The 24,830-nt window shown below is 41.7% G+C and overlaps 1 protein-coding gene across 2 annotated transcripts in view; it reads left to right on the top strand.

Moving 5' to 3' along the window:
- The window catches only part of asphd2 (aspartate beta-hydroxylase domain containing 2), a 153,500-nt gene that overhangs the window by 86,049 nt on the left and 42,621 nt on the right, over positions 1–24,830 (top strand). Inside the window, exons 3-4 of one of the 2 annotated variants that reach the window (XM_073065976.1) lie at positions 11,742–11,855; positions 14,987–17,101. The exons of the other annotated variant lie outside the window; for it this stretch is intronic. Of the exons in view, the coding sequence (XP_072922077.1) occupies positions 11,742–11,855; positions 14,987–15,096 (224 nt within the window). The 3' untranslated portion in view covers positions 15,097–17,101. Of the gene's footprint in view, positions 1–11,741; positions 11,856–14,986; positions 17,102–24,830 lie in introns of those variants that run through there. 2 annotated transcript variants of the gene reach the window in all.

Here is a 24,830-nt window from a genome sequence, read left to right as displayed (position 1 = left end):
GAACTGCTCTGAGAAATCAAGATAGGCCTTTAGAAAATCTCCCGGACTTGGCCCAATATTTGGTCATACTTCAAACAGGAGTTCAACCCAAAGATTTGGCAGAGGAGTATAAAAACCAGACTGCAGAGTCTTCAGATGAGAGACGGGATTAGAATGGGGACTTTTGGAGCAATTCTGGAGATGTTGAGTGAGGGGTTAAATATTTTCACCAGGGTTGGTGGGAGATTAAATCACACTGCTCTGGGTGCAGGGTGGGCCAGGTACCCTCACAACTTCTAAATCAGCATTTAAAGTGCTATGTTAAGCGAGCATGTTACATTGGCACTAGAAGCGTGCTGACGCTGGTGGACAGCCCTTTATACAATCCTCACTGATTTGATGCAACCAACACACTTTAATGTGCAGTTGAATACTTTGATGTACATGTGACAAAAAGAGCTAATCTTTGAATCATTTTTAAAAATGTTATGGAAGGCTGGAAATAAAGCAGAGTGGTTAGCGTGAAGGTGAGGGGACAAAAGGCCTGCAGAATGAACCAGAATCAAGTTTAATACCACTGACAGCACGAGTGAATCTGCAGATGCTAGAAATAAATAAAAACACAAAATGCTGGCAGAACTCAGCAGGCCAGACGGCATCAATGGGAGGAGGTAGTGACGACGTTTCGGGCCAAAACCCTTCATCAGGAGCGAAGTAACATGGGATGGTCAAGGGGGGATAAGAAGTGGGGGGAGGGATAAAGTAGAGAGCTAGGAAGTGATAGGTTGGAGGGAAATGGGCTAGGGGGGAAGATGGAGAATTATGGGAAATAAAAGAGAAAGAAAGGTAGGGCTGGGGGCAGATTATAGTGAGGGGGGAAAAAGAGAGAGAAAGAGAACCAGACAGAAATAATAGATAGGGATGGGGGTAAGGGGAGGGGCAGGGGTATCAACGGAGGTCTGTGAGTTGGATGTTCATGCCGGCAGGTAGGAGGCTACCCAGGCGGGAGATAAGGTATTGCTCCATTGACCTGCGCGCGGCCTCATCTTGACAGTAGAGGAGGCCATGGACAGACATGTCGGAGTGGGAGTGGTCTGTGGAATTGAAGCGTGTGGCCACAGGGAGATCCCGCCACTGCTGGAGGACAGAGCGCCGGTGTTCGGCGAAACGGTCTCCCAGTCTGCGGCGGGTCTCCCCAATGTATAAATGGCCACATCGGGAGCACCGGATACAGTATATCACCCCAGATGACTCGCAGGTGAAGTGGTGCCTCACCTGAAAGGACTGTCTGGGGCCTAGGATGGTAGTGAGGGAAGAAGTGTGGGGGCAGGTGTAGCCCCCATCCCAGGCCCCCGACAGTCCTTTCAGGTGAGGCACCACTTCACCTGCGAGTCATCTGGGGTGATATACTGTATCCGGTGCTCCCGATGTGGCCATTTATACATTGGGGAGACCCGCCGCAGACTGGGAGACCGTTTCGCCGAACACCGGCGCTCGGTCCTCCAGCAGTGGCGGGATCTCCCTGTGGCCACACGCTTCAATTCCACAGACCACTCCCACTCCGACATGTCAGTCCATGGCCTCCTCTACCGTCAAGATGAGGCCACACGCAGGTCAATGGAGCAATACCTTATCTCCCGCCTGGGTAGCCTCCTACCTGCTGGTATGAACATCCAACTCACAGACCTCCGTTGATACCCCTGCCCCCCCCCCTTACCCCATCCCTATCTATTATTTTAGTCTGGTTCTCTTTCTCTCTCTTTTTTCCCCCCTCATTATAATCTCCCCCCAGCCCTACCTTTCTTTCTCTTTTATTACCCATAATTCTCCACCTTCCCCCTAGCTCATTTCCCTCCAACCTATCACTTCCTAGCTCTCTACTTTATCCCTCCCCCCACTTCTTATCCCCCCCTTGACCATCCCATGTTACTTCACTCCTGATTAAGGGTTTCGGCCCAAAACGTCGTAACTACCTCCTCCCATAGATGCTGTCTGGCCTGCTGAGTTCTGCCAGCATTTTGTGTTTTTATTTAATACCACTGACATATGTTGTGAAATTTGTTGTTTTGAGACAGCAGTACAATGCAATACGTAACAAAAAAAACTATAAATTACAATAAGAAATGCTGCAAAAAATAAAGAAATAATGCAATAAGAGAGCAGAAATACTGAAATAGTATTCATGGATAGACTCACTGTCCATTCAGAAATCTGATGGCAGAGGAGCAGAAGCTGTTGCTGAAACATTGAATTTGTGTCTTCAGGCAGTACAGGAGTCCTAGGTCCCAGACTACCAGGTTCAGGAACAGATATTACCCCTTAACCATCAGGCCTCTGAACCGTTGTGAATAACTTCACACCTTGTCCTGAACTGGCTCCACAACCTATAGACTCGCTTTCAAAGACTTTGCAACTCATGTTCTCAATATTATTTTTTTTCTCAGCTCAGGCTGTTAAAACCTGAGGTATGGACATAGCCAAGCACACTCATTTTTCAGTTGCTAAGGACTTTCTGACTGTTCTGGTGCTGTTTAATTGTGACTTTCTCAAGATTTACATAAATGTTGCTGTATAGGCCCAATGTATACCCTGTTCATGTTCCAGAGTCTTTCAAAATCCTCCTTTAATTCAGCATACTTCTGGTATTTTTCACATCAATTTCTGTATGTGTTTGGAATGGCAATATCTATTAATTAAGCTGTATCCTTGTATACTTGTTTATCCTGTATTATTATATCTGTGCGGTTATTATGGATTGTCCTATCTGTAATAATGGATGTTGTAATATAATTTGTGGGATTCTGACACTAAAACTGCATCAGGCTTGTATTTATAGTAAGTATGGTGTCTTTTAAGAGTACAAACATGTACAAAAAAGAAAAAATCTGGTGATGCTGGAAATTGAGCAATACAAAAATCTACTCTTCAGCTTTTTTTCTGCAGTCTTGCCGAAGGGTTTCAGCCCAAAATGTCAACTGTACTCTTTTCCGTAGATACTCCCTGGCCTGCTGAGTTCCTCCAGCATTTTGTGTGTGTTGTCTTTTATGAGTTTTGTTTTAAAGCAAGATTTTGGTGAATGGAAAACCTACAGCACAATACAGGCCCTTCAGTGCTTGCCACTTGATTGTGCCTGTGTAAGTGATCAGATTGAGTTAAACTGCTGCAGGAGCCTGTAATGTGTTGGATTGTTTCTGGTTTCTCTTGGCATTTTCTGCATTTATTGTATTGAATTTGTTGGTCTTTTATTATTTATTTTTGATAATTTTTTTGTGTTAACCGCTTGGCCCTATATTGCCACAAGGAACCCCTCTGTTTCTTGGAAGAAGTCTTCAACTCTGAGCCAGGCGTTTGACGCTTCCTTGTTAACATCTGCTCAGATTGTTGGGGTGTCTTACATGGAGGGTCATACTCTTCCATTGGTTAACTTTTCCTTCCATAATAATAATTTCTTCATTTTTCTGGGTTCTGCTTTCAGTTAAGTTTGGTGGTGTGAACTTCTTATCAGAATTGCATATGATCACATGTCATGGTAAATTCTATTTTCGTTGATGAAAATATATCCTTAGAAGTTTTATCTGACTGTTTGTAATTTTATGTCTATTATTGCTCTTCCTTCTGTCCTAGGTAGTGTTAATCAAAGTGTTTGAGTGTACGTAGTATTTTCTAAAATTTGTCGTATTAGAATAATATCAATAGTTTTTTTCATATTTACACAGTTTGTCTTTTCCACATTGGTTGTGTATAGTTTTTCATTGATTTTCTTGTATTTCTACATTCTACTGTGAAAACCTGCAAAAGAAATTAACCTCAGGGTAGTATAAGGTGACATAAAGTGGTGCAAGGAAGTTTGTGAACGCTGTAGAGTTTTCTCTATTTCTGCATAACTATGACCTAAAATGTCATCAGATCTTCTCTTAAATCCTAAAACTAGATAAAGAGAAAAAATAAGTGATAAATATTGAGAACTTGAGATGAAGAGTGCTTGAAAGTGAATCTATAGCTTATGGGAATAGTTCAGTGATGCAGCGAGTGAAGTTATCCCCTTTGGTTCAAGAGCCTGATGGTTGAGGGGTCGTAACTATTCCTGAACCTGATGATATGGGTCTCGAGGCTCCTGTACCTCCTTCCTGATGACAGTGAAAAGAGAGGATTGTCTGGATAGTTGGGGTCCTTGATGATGGATGCTGTTTTCCTGTGACAACGCTCCATGTAGGTGTGATAGTAGAGAAGAAGAAGAAGAAAGCCCTTAACTCCGAGTGGAGTTATCAGGGTGCCATCATGACAGCGTTTTTTTAGCAGGCTTTCTTGTTTTTACGAGGCCGAGTTGCTAGCTCGACGCTCAATCCAGCATGGATGGAAAGCATGCAAGGGAGCCAGCTGGATTCGAACTTGGGAGCCTTCACTCCAAAGTCCGGCGCTGATGCCACTGTGCCACCAGCCAGCTATGGAAGAGAGGGCTTCATCCATGATGGACTGGGCTGTATAGTGTTGTGTATTTTAATAGTTCACTAATATTTGAGTAATATTGTACGTGTGTGTGTGTGTCTATATTATACAGTTTGATTAAGCATTCTTTATTTGATAGATAGATAGATAGATAGATACTTTATTCATCCCCATGGGGAAATTCAACTTTTTTTCCAATGTCCCATACACTTGTTGTAGCAAAACTAATTACATACAATACTTAACTCAGTAAAAAATATGATATGCATCTAAATCACTATCTCAAAAAGCATTAATAATAGCTTTTAAAAAGTTCTTAAGTCCTGGCGGTAGAATTGTAAAGCCTAATGTTTACATAATCCGTTATGGGTTATATGTAAGTGCATGAATGGCTTACATCAATATTCCACCACATATTTCTGCACCTCACTAAATGGTATAAATACGTTTATCCCTGGGGTCCCATGTTTTTTTTACATATAGTTTTATGTTTTGGAGTTACAAAACATACCAGTAGTGAAGAGTAAATTTTAAAATGAACCCTACTTGTTGAAGCACAGTGATGATGTTTAAGTTTTTTAAAAAAGCACAGTATGTTGTTTTTCTTCAGAAGGAGGAAAGAGATGGTTGAGTTTAAAAGGAAGGCAGAAAATGGATGAAATTCATGGGTTCAAAACTTTATTAATTTGTTAAATCAAGCAAAACAGTCTAGCACAGTGATCACCCCTATCCATGACCCTGATGGGCCAAATCAACATTGTCAAAATGAACATCTTTCCTAAGTTTTTATACTTTTTTCAATCTATACCAATTTTCATTCCTAAAGCCTTTTTTGACTCGCTAGACTCAGTCATATCATCCTACCTATAGAAGGGCAAGCATCCTTGACTGAATAAAGTTCATCTTCAAAAATGTAGAAGCGTTGGGGGCATGGTTCTGCCCAATTTCCACCTATACTACTGGGAGGCTAACATTCATTGTCTCATCTTTTTGTCTCATTTTTATAATCAATCCGACTACCCAATATGGGTGACAATGGAGCTGAACTCTACTAAGAATGTTTCCATCTCTGCACTTCTTGGATCTGCACTCCCTTTTCACATGTCTGAACCAATTGTTAATCCTGTTATCAGGCACACCCAGAGAGTGTGGGCTCAGTTAAGAAAGCATAGTGGCCTCCATGGCCTTTCAAGTCCTATTCTACATAATCATCTCTTCCAGCCTTCTATACATGATTCAACATTTCAAGACTAGTACAGAAAGGACATCAAACACTTTTAAAGATTTTTTTTAGACAACTGCTTTGCATCATTTGAACATCTGTCTGCAAAGTTTAATCTACCCAACACTCATTTCTTTAGATATTTGCAAATTAGACATTTTATCCTCCCTCTGATACCAAACTTCCCTGAGACACCCGGCACAAACGTCATTGATATGTTTTCTCTGTATGAATCCATTGCACAAAGGTCTAATATCTTTTATCTGCGACAAGCTGGTGGCTCTGAGGTAAGCCTCTCTTGACAAAATTAAAACTGCCTGGGAGCAAGATTTAAACTTTTCAATGTCGGTTGAGGTATGGGATGAAGTCCTCAAATTAGTTAACTCAACCTGTTTATGTGCCCGCCACTGCCTGTTACAGTTCAAGGTCGTACACATATGTCTAAAACTAAATTATTTCGCATTTACCCAGATGTTAATCCCTGTTGCGACAAATGCAAAAGGGGCGAGGCTTCCCTTATTCATATGTACTGGACATGCCCTAGTTTGGAAAAATACTGAAAAGATTTTTTCCAAACTCTATCCCAAATACTTAATTATAATTTGGAACCCAACACTTTGATTGCTCTTTTTGGCACCTCCGGAGAGGGGGACATGCACCTAAGTCCGACTAAACGTCACACACTGTCTTTTGCTTCTCTGCTGGCCAGGCATGCAGTTTTGCTCAGGTGGAGGGATGCTGCCCCACCCACCCACGCTCAGTGGCTCAGGGACATCATGTCCAGTCTATACCTTGAGAAGATCCACTATTCAATCCTCAATTTGGAAATGAAGTTCCAAAAGGTGTGGGGACCCTTTCTTAAATATTTCCAAAATTCCCAGCCAGACTAAAGGTCCATTCTTTCTCCCTTTTCTCAGTACATAAATCCCTGACTTTCAGCATTTTCCGGTAAAACTCTTCGGACTCAAATTTGTTATCATACAACAGCCTATGTATTAGTAAAATACACCTTCTCTATACCAATGCAGCTTTGTGGGAACACAAAGGTTCTGTTTAAACCTTTTTGCCAGTGCATTGATGGCTTGGAGTTGGGGACTGGGAGTGGTGGGGCAATAAAGCATGTTTGTACTATGGGTGCATCTCTTTCATAAATGTGAACTGTACATTTGATACATTTGTTATACACTGTACAATCCTCTTTTATACCATGCTCTGTTTATTTTTAAAAATAAAAATATTGTTGAAAAAAATTCACGGGTTCATAAACAGTGAGTTCTGAGTGACAATAATGATAATAAATAACAAAACAAAGCAGAAATGGCTGACTACATCAGGAAGATAGACACATTTGATTGCACAAGGGATAACTGTTTATGTATACTGAACAAACTGAGCAGCATTTTGAAGCAAATGAAATAGCTAATACGAAGTAAGTGCCAGTGTTGTTAAGTGTAATTAGTGGGAAAATATATAGTTTGCTTAGAAGTTTAACTGTTTCAACCAAAACAGCTGAAATAAATTTTGCTGATATCATGAAAGTAATGCACAAACAGTTAGAACTGAAACCATTGTTGATTGCAGAATGCTTTAGGTTTCCTAAGTAGAATCAAAAGGAAAGGGAGTCCTTTTGTTTGTGTGGCTGAATTAAAGAGATTGTCCAAGCATTGCCAGTTCAGTAACGGGCTTATTAATGTTGCACTGTGAGATTATTTAGTTTGTGAAATTCTACAGGAGTACATTCAAAAATGTCTCCTAACTGAAGCACTGCTGATATACAACAGAGAACTTATACTGGAGAAAAGATAACTGCTGTGGGAATGACATTCATAACAGCAACTGACAGGGCACATTGAGTTTTTACGTGGTAAAAGCAAGAGGGCCAGCATTGTGGGGTCACGATTGGCGGAGACAACTACAACTTGATTGGAGATCCATCCATCATTTGCATGCCACAAATAGAGTCAACTGGAAGTGAATTAAGAAAGATACTGGATAATGCCACAACAGTGTTCAAGGATGCCACCATAAAACTCAAATATATCAAGGATAAAATAGTGATAAAGGAAAATGCCACATCAAAGTTTTACAAAGCCAGTTCAGTTCCTTATACCATTTGTGATAAAGTAGCCAGTGAACTAGATTGCATGGAGGCCGAAGGAATTCTTTCCAAGGTTGAGTGGAGCCATGTGGTCTCAGTAGCCAAAAGAAATGTATCTGTCAGGATCTGTGGTGATTTTACTGGAAGTAGGTCAATACCTTATTGCCCAGGGTAGAGGATACCTTTGCAAACCTTTCTGGAGGGACGCACCTCAGCACAGTAGACTTAGTGGAGGCCTACCTACAGATGGAGATGGAAGAAGAATCCAAAGTGTTTCTCACCATAATCACTCACAAAGGCCTTTATCACTATAACAGGCTTATTTTTGGAGTATCCACTACTTGTAGGATTTTCCATTCAAGTGCTTTGGTGTTTCTCTACTGGCCCATGATACAACCATTCAATATACCTGACACACATCTATAGATGTTTGTCATGCTGAATCTTCACAAACTTCTAAGGAAGTACAGGTGCCGCCGTGCTAAGCCCAGTTCAAATCCTCTGAAATGATAACACCAAGGAATTTAAAGCTGATGACACTCTCTACCTCTGAATGCTTAGTGAGGACTGGCTCATTGTCCTCCAGTTTCCTCCTCCTGAAACCAATAGATCAGCTCAGTGGTGTCGTCGGCACACTTAAATATGGTATTGGAGCTGTGCTTAACTGCACGGTCATAAATATAACGTGAGTAGAGCATGGGGCTAAGCACACAGCCTTGTGATGCTCCTATACTGATGTAGATTGTGGAGGAGATGATGTTCCCAATCCAAGTCTTGAAGCTTATCAATTGGTTTTGAGGGGATGATGGTATTGAACGCCAAATTGTAGTTAATAAAAAGCATCCTGATCTGCGCTGTCCAGGTGTTCTAGGGTTGAGTGAAGATCCAATGAAATAGCATCTGCTGTGCCAATAGGCAAACAGGAGCAGATCCAAGTCACTTCTTAGACAGGAGTTGATGTGTTTTCGCCAACCTCTCAAAGCACTTCTTCACAGTGGATGTAAGTGCTACTGGGCAATAGTCATTGAGGCAGGTTACCACGTTCTTCACAGGCACCTGTATAACTGAAGCTTGCTTGAAGCAGGCAGGTACCTCAGACTACTAAAGTAAGAGGTTAAAGATACTAGTAAGCACTCCAGCCAGTTGATTAGCACAGTTCTTTAGTACTCAGCCAGGTACCCCATGTGAGCTGATTGTTTTCTATGGGTTCACCCTCCTGAATGAAGGATGCTCACATGTTAGCCTTGAATACTGAAATCACCGGGTCATCGGGGGCTGTGGAAGTTCATGAAGGTTCCTCCATGTTTTGGCAGTCAAAGCAAGCTTAGGAGGTATTGAGCTCATATGGGAGTGAAGACTTGTTGTCATCTATTTTGCTTGATGTTACTTTGTAAGAAGTAATAGCGTTCAAGCCCTGGGGGTGAGTATCCCCCAGTGACTCATGTTTGGTCTGGAATTACCACTTTGAGTATGAAATGGCTTTCTGGAGGTCACACTTTGACCTCTTTTACCTTACTTAAGTCACCAGACCTGAATGTCACTGTTCTGGCCCTCAGCAGATTGTGAATTTCATGGTTCATCCACAGCTTCTGGTTCAGGAAGACTGAATGATTTTGTGGGGCCACACTCATCCATGACCATTTTAATGAAATCAGTGACAATCATGGGGTATTTCTTAAGGTCCTCTGGGTGCTTGAACACAACCCAGTCCACTGACGCAAGGCAATCCTGTAGCCGCTCCTTTGCCTTCCGTGACCACCTCATTGTTGTCCTCAACTTTGGAGCCTTGCTCTTTAGCCTCTCCCTATACTGTATGCAGCTAGGAAAAGGACAGCCAAGTGATCAGATTTACTAAATTGCAGTCCAAGCATGGAACGGTAGTATGCGGTCTAGCATGTTGGGACCTCTGGTGCTGCAGGTTATATACTGATGATAACTGGGCGGAGATTTCTTCAAACAAGCTTGATTGAAGTGGCCGACTATGATTTAAAATGCATCAGGTGGGCTGTTTCTAGTTTGGTGATGGCAGCATTCAATGTCTCGAATAACTAGTTAACATCACCATATGTAAGCTGCAATCAGGATCACTGAAGAGAACTCTGTTGGTAAGTAGAACGGTCAGTACTTAATCATTAGATTTAAAGTTGGGGGAAGAAGACTGTGACAAGACCAAGACCACTGTGTCCAAGCACCACTGAGACTTTATCATGAAACGCAAACCCCCATCTTTTGCTTTCTCCAAATCACCAGTCCAGTCTATCTGATGTATTGAGAAGCCCTCGGGTCTGATCGCCAAATCCAGCATGTTTGGAGTTTTTCTCTGCAAAACATCAAACACAGCAATTTCTCATTTCTCTGTGATACAGCAATCTTGCTCTTGGGCCTTCAGTCTTGTTCTCCAGCGACTGTACATTTGCTAATAAGATGCTGGGTAGAAGGAGTCTCAATCCTCTGCGTCTCAGCCTAGCTTGGAGTCCTCCCCTCCTCCTTTCTTCTAGCCATGGAGCTGTACTAAAGGTCTGCTTAAAGTTCCCATACCTGCATGCTTGAGAGTTACATCTGCCAAGTTCTTCAGAAGGTCTTGAAATCACTAGTTCATTAACACAGTTCATTAGTTAAAGGGAAATTACAGGCTGCAGATTACAGTGGCAGTAATTCAGAACAGGTAGATTTAGAAGTTTTGTAGTAGACGCAATACTTTGCCATGGATCACTGCTGTAAATCTTGGTTTTTGGTAAACTGACTGAGGATTCTAATCACGGTACAGACTTAAAAGCTATTGATGCTGGAAATTTGAAATAAAGACAAACAATACTGGAGGCACAGGTAATAAGTGCCCCCTACCCATGAACAAGCGCCTGGGACACCATGGAATAGATCGGAATGGATTTGACAACTGCTTGTGGGGGAATCTTGTGCTGGGTGAGAACAGGGCATTTCTTCCTTGCCCTCCCTCCACACCAGCTCCCCAGAGTCGCAGCAATCAAGGGCTGGATGAGGCCATGTGGAGCTGAGTCATTTGCTCATGCACTGAGTCAGTGAGACCGGCTAGTGATCTCTCTTGCTGGACTCGTGTTCTCTCCCTTCACCACAGTTTCCACAATCGTCTCCTTCACACTGTGTTTGTTCATTTCCAACTGGCTGACTTCATATTATGAACAATACTCAGGAACAGTGTTGTTATAACCTGGGACTTACTGTACACAGTTTCTGCAGGGAAACAGAAGAAAATCATTCAAGGACCTTGGGTGTTTGATGATGCTCATGTGCCAAGCATTACACATTTCCTGGTTTTAAATTTGATTATTTTGTTCAGTATGTCACAAACACAGATTCTATTAAGAACCTAATGGTACTGGTTTATTCTTGTCACGTGTCCCAAATTACAATAAACTGCTTGTCTTGCCTACTGTTCATGCAGATCAAATCATTACTCAGTGCATTGAGATAGAAGTCACATTACAGGAAAGTAAGTTTATTAAAGTACATATACACATGTTTTTGCTGTTGTTTCTCCATGTGGGTGATTTTTTAGTTTTTGTGTGAGACAGGGATGGGGGGGGCAGGTGGGGGAAGGTTGCATGTTTCTGTTTCTTTTTCTTTTCATGTGGCGCTGGGATTGCAACTAGAGGGTGAAAGGGATTTGTCTTTCTTTCAGCTACTTCTATGGTTTTCTGTATTTTTATGGCTATCTGGAGAAGACAAATCTCAGAGTTGTATTGTGCATACACACTATGATAATAAAATGAACCTTTGAACACTACCTTCCGATTCATTTTCTTGCAGCATGTTCATGATTTAATGAAACACTGTAGAATTAATAAAGTGTACCAATAAGTACGGTGCATGTAAGCAATAAAGCAACGTGTATATTCAGGTATAGTGTTGGTTAGCAGGCAGCACCTACCATACTTAACAGATTTAAGATTATGTCTTGTTTTCCTTGGCAATGCTTGTCTGAATGTTCATTGTAAGTGTGGTCTCCTGCTGTTCCAGGTTTGAAGGTTCCCAGCAACTGTGAACTGGTGGTAGGGGGAGAGCCCCAGTGCTGGGCAGAAGGGCGATGTTTGCTATTTGATGATTCCTTCCTTCACACAGCATTCCATGGAGGTAAGACTGTAGTTAAAGATCACAGTTTCACTAACTTCTCATACTTAAATTCACCCTCTCGTATTTCAAACCCGCTAGGGTCTCTGTGCTGATGGCTGTTGAGTGCCAGTTCCATGTTGGAGTGAGTGAGAAGTGGGGTTTAGTCATCATCTGGCTCTTATCCCACAGGGACAATCTGTGCAAAGAGCCTTTGGAGTACAGTGTAGAATTAGTATTTTTCTTGTAGTTTAATTTTCCTGTGTCTACTTATAATTTTTATAATCACCTGCATGTGTGTAATTGTTCAGTGAATTTTCAGTAAATTTAGTATCGTTGAGTTTTTTTATATACAGAGAACTGTGGGTGCTTGGATGCCAGGGTGGTAGTAGCAGCAGGTACATTAGGGACATTTAAGACAGTCTTTAGATAGGCACATGGATGATAGAAAAATGGAGGGCTATGTAGGAGGGAGGGTTAGATTGATCTTAAAGCAGGGTAGAAGGTCAGCATAACATCATGAGCCGAAGGATCTATACGTAATGTTCTATGTTCTTAATCCATCTGACAGAGTTGGAGGAATCTCAGGTGGAATATAATTGGTAAATGGGTTGTTTCTGTGCTCTATGTTATAAATAATTAAGATAAAGACATAAAGGACAAGAGGACTTTCCAAACTTCAATCCAGAAAAAAAGTGTTTAAATGGGATATGGAATAAATCTGAATTATTGAATGTCTTTACCTTTACCCCTTGAGATTCATTTGAGAAATATACCAGGGTCCACCTATATAGTAAGAGGCTTTCCTCATTATATACGTTCTCTCATCCTTTCCTGCCTCCTCATTAACACAAGCATACTTCCCAATACAAGTTTCTGGGTAATGATTGGAAGTGGGATCCTGTTTACTGTAGCTGCTTGGGTCAATAAGGCATTGGTCAGACCACACTTGGAGCAGTGTGAGCAGTTTTGAGCCCCTTGTCTAACAAAGGATGTGCTGGCATTGGAGAAGATCCAGAGGAGATTCAGGAGAATGAATCTGGGAGTGAAAGGGTTGCCATATGAAGAACATTTGATGGCTTTGGGCTTGTACTTGCTGGAGTTAAGAAGAATGAGAGGGTGTCTCAATGAAACTAATTGAATATTGAAAGTCGTAGGCAGAGTGGACCAGAGGGTACAGTCTCAGAATATAGGGATGTCCCTTTACAATAGAGATGAAGAAGATTACTTTAGCCAAAGTGTGGTGAATCTACAGAATTCATTGTCACAGATGCCTGTGGAGGCCAAGCCACTGGGTATATTTTGTTACAAGAATCACTCCTTGTAATAATGATCAGTGAAGCACAGAGAGAATCTGTACTTACCGATGGAAGAACACCTGAACTTACACAACCAATACCTGTGTGATGACCTTCCACGAACAATCAAAGAACAGATGGAGTTCAACCCAGATAAGTGTGAAGTGGTTCATTTTGGTAGGTCAAATATGATGACAGAATATAGTATTAATGGTAAGACTCATGGCAGTGTGGGGGATCAGAGGGATCTTGGGGTCCGAGTCCATAGGACGCTCAAAGCAACTGCGCAGGTTGACTCTGTGGTTAAGAAAGCATATGGTGTATTGGCCTTCATCAATCATGGAACTGAATTTAGGAGCTGAGAGGTAATATTGCAGGTAATAGGACCCTGGTCAGACCCCACTTGGAGTACTGTGCTCAGTTCTGGTCGCCTCAGTACAGGAAGGATATGGAAACCATAGAAAGGGTGCAGAGGAGATTTACAAGGATGTTGCCTGGATTGGGGAGCATGCCTTATGAGAATAGGTTGAGTGAACTCGGCCTTTTCTCCTTGGAGCGACAGAGGATGAGAGGTGACCCGATAGAGGTGTATAAGATGATGAGAGGCATTGACTGTGCGGATAGTCAGAGGCTTTTTCCCAGGGCTGAAATGGCTGCCATAAGAGGGCACAGGTTTAAGGTGCTTGGGAGTAGGTACAGAGGAAATGTCAGGGTTAAGTTTTTTACGCACAGAGTGGTGAATGCGCAGAATGGGCTGCCGGCAACAGTGGTGGAGGCAGATACGATAGGGTCTTTTAAGAGACTTTTGGATAGATACATAGAGCTTAGAAAAATAGAGGGCTATGGAGAAGTCTAGTAATGTCTAAGGTAGGGACATGTTTGGTACAACTTTGTGGGCCAAAGGGCCTGTATTGTATTGTAGGTTTTCTATCTTTCTAACAGAAAATATAATACAAGTTAAAAAGGGGTTCCTGCTGCTGGCCACATGTTCCTCATAGTTTATTTTTGAATCTCCATATATCTGTGGGGCACCTCACATCCACAGTAGTTGGTCTCCTACAGAGTTACTGCTGCCAGCACACTTGAAGCATCTACTTTTATATAATTTCAAGTAGTGCATACTAGTGTCATTGGCTACAGGTCAGTTGTCTGACCATTAACACCTTTTTATTGGCACTGGTCCAGGCCAGCATCCAGTTATTATCTTCTTCCCAGCAAATGACAATCTGTAATTTATGGCTCTTTGTTCTCACTTAGCAACCAGCTTGAATCACACAGACCAGCATTCATAAACCTGAATGTTATATCTAATCAAAGAACACCTCATAAATAACTTCTTATTTGGAAATGATCCCAAGTTCAGTAGATTATCTGAGGCATCACTGTGTCAAATTTCAAACACTGATCAAGCCAAGTGACTGACTCACAAAATGGAGAACACAGTATCTTCATAAAATGGCAGCCTCCATCTCCTCCCTCATGGCAATAATAAAGACAATTGGTCTATCTGCTTCCACTGTCCTTGACTCATTTGAATTCACTAATTTGTAGACTGTAGTTCTTTCTCGCCAACAATTTAAAGTGGAGATTAATAGATTCTTGAGCAGTCAGGGTGTCGAAGGTTACTGGGAGATGGCAGGAGAATGGAGTTGTCAGGGATAATAAAATCATCCAAGATGGGATGGAGGCCCGTACTCAATGGGCCAAATGGCCTGATTCTGCTTCTTTATCTATGTATATGGTCTAAAGTCTTTTGGTTGTACAAAATGAGAGCTCATTGGACAGCCGCCATACTTTATCTTCTGACAAACCAAGAAATGTCAGACCTAGTCCTGACAGCGTTCTTTGTGGTTGCAGGTTCAGCTGAAGATGGTCCACGGGTTGTCTTCATGATTGACTTGTGGCACCCGAATGTTGCAGCCACCGAGCGCCAAGCTCTAGACTTCATCTTCTCTCCGGCCCGCTGACTCCACTCAACCCTGTTTTATTCTTCCTCCTGAGTGGCAGACCTCGGAAGGAACGGAGCACTGGACAGAATGAGGGCTTTTGGATCATTGGACCTGCTGCCCCTTCTCATTTCATTAGAAAGAAATAAGTGGGCAAAATAAGGAAAATATAAGCTTTATTTGCTGAAATTGCACGCATTGTCGTGTTAATGGTTAGATGGAGAAACAAAAGTCCAAGATTTATTTGTGTATTGCTTCGGATTTATTTTTTTTAACAAAGTAAATCACCCTCAAATTCCTTTTCTTTCCACCAGTCAGTGAGGTAGGGTGTGCAGCCGATTTGATTTCTGTCACACTGGGTTGCAGCCAGTAGCACGGTGTTTTCTGAGCTGTGTATTATCTTGATTTTAAGCTGTCTCCTCTAACAGACATAATCCAGGTTAGGCACTGTGAAGGGTTTTCTGGCCCAATTCGTCTGGTTGTCAGTGTTCATTTTGGCAGGGTTGGGTGGGAGTGGGTGGGTATTGAGTTGGAAAAACACAACAGCTGTACAAGAATTTTCCAAAGAAATTCCTGGGATTGTGGGTTGAGTGGATTAGAAACCTTATTGAGCATGTTAAAAACTCCTCTGATTCGGAGTTTCTAGATCAGTTTGCCATTTCTCACAGACTGCTTACTGTCTCGCTTCTGTACCTCAGCAATTTTAATGTATTTTGCAGTGAAAAACAACATATAAATTATAAAGTATTAGTTTTATATTCAAAAAAATTGAATGGATTAAAGGAAAATAACACACAAAACTGTTTTCATCAGGGAAAATGACAGATGAATAGGTCATACAGAGAATCCTAGGTATAAAAGAAGGGACGTCATTAGAAAGTATTGAGATTATCACAATTATTTTTGCAATGCAAATGCTTCATGAGAAAATAACTATATTCTCATTGACCTATTTATTGATTGGAAAATTATTAAATGCATTGCCACAGTAATAGGAATGAACAAAAAGATCATCATTGAGTTTCAAAAATTCAACAGGTTTACATTTATTTTTTTAACTAATTAATTAATGAAACAAAACTTGCTTCTTGGATCTGAAGAATACTCATTTGGGGCCATTATATTTTTATTTATCAATGTACGTTGGGATTAAATGAGTAATCCAGAATTATGTTTTTATTCCTTTTGTATAATCAAAGGAGCTAAATGGTTTACAGAATTTGGAAGATTACTTTTCCACTTGTGAGCAGTGCGCGAAGAAGTTGAGACTGTAGTGAAAGGAGCTTGATACCAGCTTCAGGTTTCACGCTATCACTGTAAAGCACAGAACCCTGTGCAAGTATAGAGAAGAACTGCAAACAACTTCCCATCACCATGTCCATGTTAAATACTTAGAGCTTTGCCTGTCCTAGTGAACTCTGAACAAGATTGTCCCATCAAAAGATAGTAAAGAGGTCAACTGCTGTACTGAATTTTTGGCAGCTGTGAATGGGAGATTTATGCTTGAATGAAACTTAATTGAATTTGATTGGAACTTTAAAGAGCTGCCTGATAAGGAGAAACTATCTTCTTAATTCAGCTGTAACCAAGCCTAGGCTCTTTGTACCACGTGAACTTAACTTGTAGTGCTGCAGTTATCTACTTCGATTACAAATGTAGTAAAGTATTACTTTTCTATTTGTGCCACCAGTGAATTAGCATTATGTGAACTTGCGTCTAAAAGGAATTAATGCAATGCCACAGAATTCAGTTTAACATCTGTGCTCTTCACAATGCAATGTGATGCTTGCCTACTCCTGTGAGTCTGACATTTCCATATGACGAACTGTTATTTTCGTAAGTATGCTTACCTCCACTGGCCTAGTCATTTTGGTTGTGCAATCTGGCCATAAGATTGCCCCAAACCTTGGGGTAAATTACTTCTATTGATGCACTTTACTATATATGATAGCTAATGTGTTGCATGTGTACACATGGAATTGTGCTGGTGCAAGATCTGAAGAAATAAATCAGACATTAAGTTTTATTGCTGTGTCTTTCTTTCTCTCAGTCAAGGTTTACCTTAGCCTAAGGTTAATATTCCTCTGTCTTGCATTTATTAGGGATGAAAGTTATACTTGCTGTCCAGTTTTGTGTTGGTCAGTTGAGCTTTCACTGTCATAGGGAACTTCCCCCTACCCATCTCCTTTCAACTTTTCTCCTTTCACTTTAAGTGCATACCCACATCACCCTCCCCCCACCATCCTTAGACATTTTGAAAAAATGGCTCCTACATATCTCTGTCTTCAATAAGTTTATAAAGTTCTCTCAGGTCTCCCCTTAGCTCCACTACTTCAGTGAAAACAATCCTAGTTTGTGCAATCTCTTCGAGCACATGCCCTTTTCTCCAGGCAGCATCTTTCTGTGCCTTGCCCAAAGCCTCCACATCTTTTCTAGAATGCGACGGCCTGAAATTAATGCAGATGTACTCTAACCAAAGTTTCACAAAGTTGTAACGTAACCTCCTGACTCTTGCCTTGGCAAGCATCCCATTCATTGTTGCTTGTGTGGACAGTTCATTGTTTTCACTTGTTCCCAAGATGCAGGGACAAAAGTAATGATTACGATAACAATTTACAATAAGAAATGGTAGTACCGAACATCAGAGCCAGAAGGTCAATCGAAGTCCGATGACCAAAGCCTGGAGTCTTGGAGGCTGGACACTGAACAACTGACCATTTATGTGGGAGGGAGGGAGGAAAGGGGCTTATTTTGTTGTTGTTTGGGGTGTTCTGTGTTGTTCAGCTGAGCATTGTGGCTATGCTGTTGACACAGAATGTGTGATGACATTTGAGGGCTGCCCCCTTTCTGTTGGTTGTTTACATAAATTAACACATTTCAATGTACATCTGAAAACTAATCTGAATCTGAAACAACTCACAGGAGAAAAAAGAAAGTGTTTTTCTGATTGAGAGAGTATGAGATTTACTGACTCACAAGTTAGAAATGGGTTTTGTGAGAGCGGATCACACTTTAGAATGAGGAGAATGGAGAATATCTTGAGATGTTTCAAAGATGCGACCTTCACAAAGGAATATACAAGATGTGGTCTTCATTTACTTGTGTCATTTCAAAGGTAAGTGTTCTGTCCCACATTCACACTTCTGAAATATTTATTCTGAAATTAATTGTATGCATTGAAAAGTTTCTGAAAAAGAACTAGCAAGTTTTTATGGAGCCAATTTCAACTTTTAGAATCAGTCAGGTTTATTATCAGTGACTCAACTTGAAACTTCTTGGTTTGCAGCAGCAGTACAATGTAAACACATAACATTATTAACAATTGCCAAATAAATAGAACAAGAAAAAGGAATAATGAGGAAATGTTCATCAAATCTAATGGCAGAGGGGAAAAAGCTGTATTTGAATCATTGGGTGTAGGTCTTCAGGCTCCTGCCTGATGGTGGTAACAACAAGAGGACATGCCCCAGATGATGAGAGAATTAGTAATGGATGCCATATTTTTGAGATACCATCTCTTGAAGTTCTCAATAGTGGAGAGAGATGTGCCCATGATGGAGCTGGCTGAGTCCACAACCCTCTGCAGCCTGTTGAGAGCCTGTGTACTGGCGTTTTCTTCCCTATCATAAAGCAGATGAGCAGTTCTAGAAGAGTTGGCATGTCAATGTTCTGGGTGTCCCCTCCACCTATGCAAAAGCTATTTGAGTTGTAGTTTTCTAATTCTGTTAACTTATGGCACAGAGGAGAGTTCATTTAGCCAAACATTTTATGCAGCCAAAAAAAAAAACTAATTAGGTTAAACCTGTTTCCAAGTTCTCCATTCAGAGACCTGTAAGTTATGGCTCATAAAGCTACTCTTCATCTACCATCCTTTCATACTGGTCATAGATTTTGGATTGGAAAAAAATTCCATGCATTCCTTTTAGTCATACTAATTGACCCAGTGTCACTCTCATAGCTAGTCTGTTAAGGGAAGCAGGTCCTTTCTGTTTGCCTTGTCTAGGTCTCTTGTATATCTTATATACCTTAGCTCAGACTTCCCTTCGGCTCCTTTTGCTAAGAAGAAAACAACACTGGCCTGTTTTCAGTGGTGTGCCACAGGGATTGGAACTTGGTGATAAGTTTGGAGGGAATGATATTTTTGAAAGACAAGCTATGGTCAAAGTTGAGGTTAGTACATCAGAAGATGGCATGAAGGTCGCAGGGGTTGTGGATATTGCAGCTGGTCGTTAGACACTTGGTGGCTACTTTATGAGCTATCTCCTAAGTCGCTACTGAATTCCTGGTCTCCTGTCGCTGTAGCGCATCCACTTCAAGGTTTGATGTGTTGTGTGATGCTCTTCTGCACACCACTGTTGTAATGTGATTATCTGGGTTGCAGACACTTTTCCTGTCCGCTTGAACCAGACTGGCCATTTGTTACGAATGTGCCACAGCTCTGAGGGGCCGAAGGGTGCGGGGTAGCCCCCTCCTTTGTGAGAATCGCAAGATCACTATTAAGTCAGTTCAGGGGACACAGGAAATGAGAGAAAGACATGCAGAATCCACAAAAGGGTTGGAATGTGTCCTGGCCTCCGAAAGGCGGACCCATTGATACCAGCTATTGTCTCTTGGAGACGGACTTGTGTATTGCATCCAGCACGATGCATCAAAGCCCCCCCCCCCCCAGGCAATGAACCGAGGGGGAGGTTGGTGGAGGGATTGCATCATCCCAACCTGATTGACATCTGCGACCCTGTGAGTCAGGATAAAAAGAGGGTCTGGGGGAACAGCCCCTCAGACGCACCAGAAGAAATGCTAGCGATCCCGTAATAGCAAAAACCAGTGGAAGGCCACGTGTGTCCATTTCCATTTGCCCCGGAATCGGTGGCCTTTACCACGGAAGAACGGTTTTTTGCTAACAACGGGGAAATCAACTCCCAACGACTCTCGAAGGATTGACATCATAAAAGGAATGGGCAAGTTTTAGCCCATCTTTCTCTCCAACCAAAGGCTGCAGCCTACAGCTTGACTGAACTAAAGTGACTTTTATATTTCCATCGGACAATACATTATCCCCTAGACAACGATAGAGCTATTTCTTATTGATTATTATTATACCTGCGCTTTTAGATTTAGTATTGACGACGTATATTATCTGTGTGTTTGCATTGATATTATTTTTGTGTATTTCTATCAATAAATACTGTTAAAAATATCAGACTTCAACGGACCTCTCTATCTTTGCTGGTAAGTGACCCAGTTATGGGGTACGTAACACATTCTCCTCTGGTCTTTCTCATTCACAAGGAATTTTTATCCACTGAACTGCACTCACTGGATTTTTTTTTTGGTTCTCTCATCATTCTTCGTAAAGTCTAGAGACTTTTATGCACGAAAATCCCAGAGGATCAGCAGTATCTGAGATGCTCAAACCGCCCCTTTTCACACTGAAGCAGAATTAGGCCATCCAGCCCATCAAATCTGCCGCAGCATTCCATCATGACTAATCCCAGATCCCACTCAACCTCATGCACCTCCCTTCTCACCATATCCTTTGATTCCCTGACCGATCAGCTTCCACTTTAAATATACCCGCAGACTTGGTCTCCACTGTAGTCTGTGGTGGAGCATTCCACAAATTAACTACTCTCTGGCTAAAAATATTCCTCCTTACCTCTCACAAACGAGAAAATCTGCAGATGCTGGACATCCAAGCAACACACACAAAATACGGCAGGAACTCAGCAAGCCAAGCATCATCTATGGAAAAAAGTACAGCTCGAAACGCTGACTGTACGTTTTTCCATAGATACTGCCTGGTCAGCTGAGTTCCTGTAGCGTTTCATGTGTGAGCCTCTTTACCTCTGTTCTAAAAGGTCGCCCTTCAATTTTGAGGCTGTGTCCTCTAGTTCTGGATACCCCACCATAGGAAACATCCTTTCCACATCCACCTTATCTAGTCCTTACAACATTTGGTAGGTTTCAATGAGATCCACCTGCATTCTTCTAAATTCCAGTGAGAACAGGCCCAAACCTGCCAAATGCTCCTCTTATGTTAACCCCTTCATTCCTAAAATCATCTTTGTGAACCTCCTCTGGACTCTCTCCAATGACAACACATCCTTTCTGAGATATGGAGCCCAAAACTGTTGACAATACTCCAAGTGCAGCCTGACTAGTGTCTTATAAAGCCTCAAAATTATCTCCTTGCTTTTGTATTTTATTCACCTTGAAATAAATGCTAACATTACATTTGCCTTCCTTACAACAGACTAACCTGTAAATTAACCTTCTGGGAGACATGTACGAGGGCTCGCAAGTCCCTCTGCACCTCTAATGTTTGAATTTTCTCCCCATTCAGATAATAGTTTACACTATTGTTTCTTTTACCAGAATGTATTATACATTTCCCAACACTATATTCCATCTGCCAGTTTTTCACCCATTCTTCCAATTTGTCTCAGTCCTGCTGCAAATGCATTGCCTCCTCAGCCCCTTCACCTATCTTTGTATCATTTGTAAACTTTGCCACGAACTCATCAATTCCATTACCTAAATCATTGACAAACAATGTGAAAAGTAGCGGTCCCAATACTGACCCCTGAGGAACACCACTAGTCACTGGCAGCCAAACAGAAAAGGCCCCTTTTATTCCCACTCACTGCCTCCTGCCTATCAGCCATTCCGCTATCTATAACAGTATCTTTCCTATAACGCCATAGGATTTCACCTTGTTAAGCAGCCTCATGTATGGCACCTTATCAAACGCCTTCTGAAAATCCAAATAAATGACAATCACTGCCTCTCCTTTGTCCACCCTGTTTGGTATTTTCTCAAATAACTCTAATAGATTTAACAGGCAAAATTTCCATTCACTGAAACCATGCTGACTTTGATTTATTTTATCATTAGTCTCCAAGCACCCCAAAATCTCATCCTTCATAATAGACTCCAACACTTTCCCAACTACTGAGGTTACATTAACTGGCCTATAATTTCCTTTCTGTTGCCTTCCTTCTTAAAGAGTGGAGTGACATTTGCAATTTTCCAGTCCTCTGAGAACATGCCAGAATCAAGTGATTCTTGAAAGTTCATGACCAATGCAAAAGTTATCTCTTCAGTAACCTCTCTCTGAACTCTGGGATGTTGTCCATCTGGTCCAGGTGACTTATCCACTTCAAGACCTTTTGAGCTTGCCCAGCACCTTTTCCTTTGTAATAGCAAAGGCACTCACTCCTGCTCCCTGACACTCACGGACCTCTGGCACACTGCTAGTGTCTTCCACAGTGAAGACAGATGCAAAGTACCCATGAAGGTAATCTGCCATTTCTTCGTCCCCAATTACTACCTCACCATCATCATTTTCCAGTGGTTCAATATCAACTCTCACCTCCCTCTTACTCTTTATATAACTGAAAAAACTTTTAGTATCTACTTTATATTATTGGATGATTTGCCCTCATATTTCATCTTTTCCCTTCTTATAGCTATTTTAGTTGCCAATTGTTGGAATTTTAAAGCTTCCCCATCATCCAACTTCCCACTCACTTTTGCTATCTTATATGCCCTCTCCTTGGCTTTTTTGTCATCTTTAACTTCCCTAGACAGCCACAGTTGCCTATCCCTGCCATTTAAGAACAACCTATTTCCATATAACATATAACAATTACAGCACGGAAACAGGCCATCTCAGCCCTTCTAGTCCGTGCCAAACGCTTACTCTCACCTAGTCCCACCGACCTGCACTCAACCTATAACCTTCCATTCCTTTCCTGTCCATGTACCTATCAATTTTTTTTAAAATGACAAAATCGAACCTGCCTCTACCACTGCTACTGGAAGCTCGTTCCACACAGCTACCACTGTCAGAGTAAAGAAGTTCCCCCTCGTGTTACCCCTAAATTTTTGCCCCTTAACTCAACATCTGTGGGACATATCTATCCTGTGCCTTGTGAACTATTCCCAGGGACTTCAGCCATTTCTGCTGTGCTGTCATCACCACCGGTATCCCCCTCCAATCCACCTGGGCATGCAGTGGGGATCTCATTCAAACCTACTGAACGTTGAAAGGACTAGATAGGGTGGATGTGAAGAAAATGTTTCCTGTGGTGGAGTATCTAGAACTAGAGGCCATAGCCTCAATATTGAGAGAACAGAGGTAAGGAGAATTTTTTTTTAGCCAGGGAGTGCTCTGCCACAGACTGCAGTGGAGGCCAAGTCTGTGGGTATCTTTAAGGCAGAAGTTGATCATTTCCTGATCAGTCAGGGCATCAGAGGATATGGCAAGAAGGCAGGTGTATGGTGTTGAGTGAGATCCAGGATCAGCCATGATGGAATGGTGGAGCAGACTTGATAGGCTGAATAGCCAAATTCCAATGGTCTTGTGCTTCTTCCTTTCAAATTGAAGTATGAATTCTGCCATATTATGATCAGGGTTCCTCAGGGTTCCTTTATGTTAAGCTCCCTAATAAGATCTGGATTATTACACAACACCCAGTCTAAGATGGCCTTTCCCTGAATAGACCCATCGCTCTAAAAAGCTATCTCTTAGGCATTCAACAATCTCCCTCTCCTGCGATCAGACACTAACCTGATTTTCCCAATCCTCTTGCATATTGAAGTCCCCATTACAATTGTGCCATTATCCTTATTACATGCTTTTTCCAAATCCCTTTGCAATCTCAACCCCACATCTTGGCTGCTATTTAGATGCCTATATACTATATGATTCCCACAATGGTTTTTCACCCTTGCAGTATGTTAACTCCACCCTCAAAAATTCAACATTCTCTGATCCTATGTCATCTTTGTAAAGATGTAATTCCATCTCTTGGCAACAGAGCAACACCATTGCCTATGCATTCCTGCCTGTCCTTTCAAATCTGAGTGTATCCTTTGAGGTTAAGCTCCCAAATATGGCCTTCTTTCAGCCATGACTCAGTGATGCCCACAACATCATACTGACCAATCTTTAATTGTGCCACAAGTTCATCCACCTTATTCCAAATGCTACGTATATTTAAATACAGCACTTTCAGTCCTGCATTCTTCACCCTAATGAATCTTGCCTCTGTGGTACAACTTAACTCTTTGCTCTGTCTGCAGTTGTGCCCAGTCATTGGGTTGTCCTTCCTTATATTCATTTTACATCCATCATCTACTTGTAAACCTGCTGGCTCATCCTCATCTCTATCATCCTTGTTCCCAAACCCCTGCCATATTAGTTTAAATCACTCCAAACAGCTCTAGTAAACCTGCCCACAACAACTTTAGTAAACCACCCCTTCCGGCATCAACAATCATTCCACAGTCAAAGTCACTTAGATTCCACTCTGTTTGGTCTGAACAACAACTGAACCTCCTGACCATCTCTGCATGTTTTTTATACATTGAATTGCTGCCATATGATTGGCTGATTAAATATTTGTATTAACAAGCAAGTGTACCTAATAAAGTGGTCATAGAGTGTAGGTTACAGTGGGATGTAGACAGGATGTAGACAAGAGTCAGGCAGAGAACTGGCAAATGGGGTACAATCCAGAGTGAAGCGATACACTTTGTAAGGTTGAACTTGGAGGCACAGTACAGGCTTTTTAATGGGGTGAACAGAGGGATCTTGGGGTCCACATCCATAGCTCCCTCACAAAGTCAGCACGCAAATTGATGAGGTGGCTTTCATTGGTCAGAGGCTGAGTTCAAGAGCCGCGAGGTAATAGCTCTAAAAATCTCTAGTTAGGCCTCACTTTGAATATTGTCTTCCCTTGGAATATTGT

The sequence above is a fragment of the Hemitrygon akajei genome, chromosome 14 (assembly GCF_048418815.1).
Source record: "Hemitrygon akajei chromosome 14, sHemAka1.3, whole genome shotgun sequence".
Lineage (NCBI taxonomy): Eukaryota > Metazoa > Chordata > Chondrichthyes > Myliobatiformes > Dasyatidae > Hemitrygon > Hemitrygon akajei.
The sequence above is the reverse complement of the archived record's forward strand: the minus strand, read 5'-3'. Positions and strand labels throughout refer to the sequence as shown.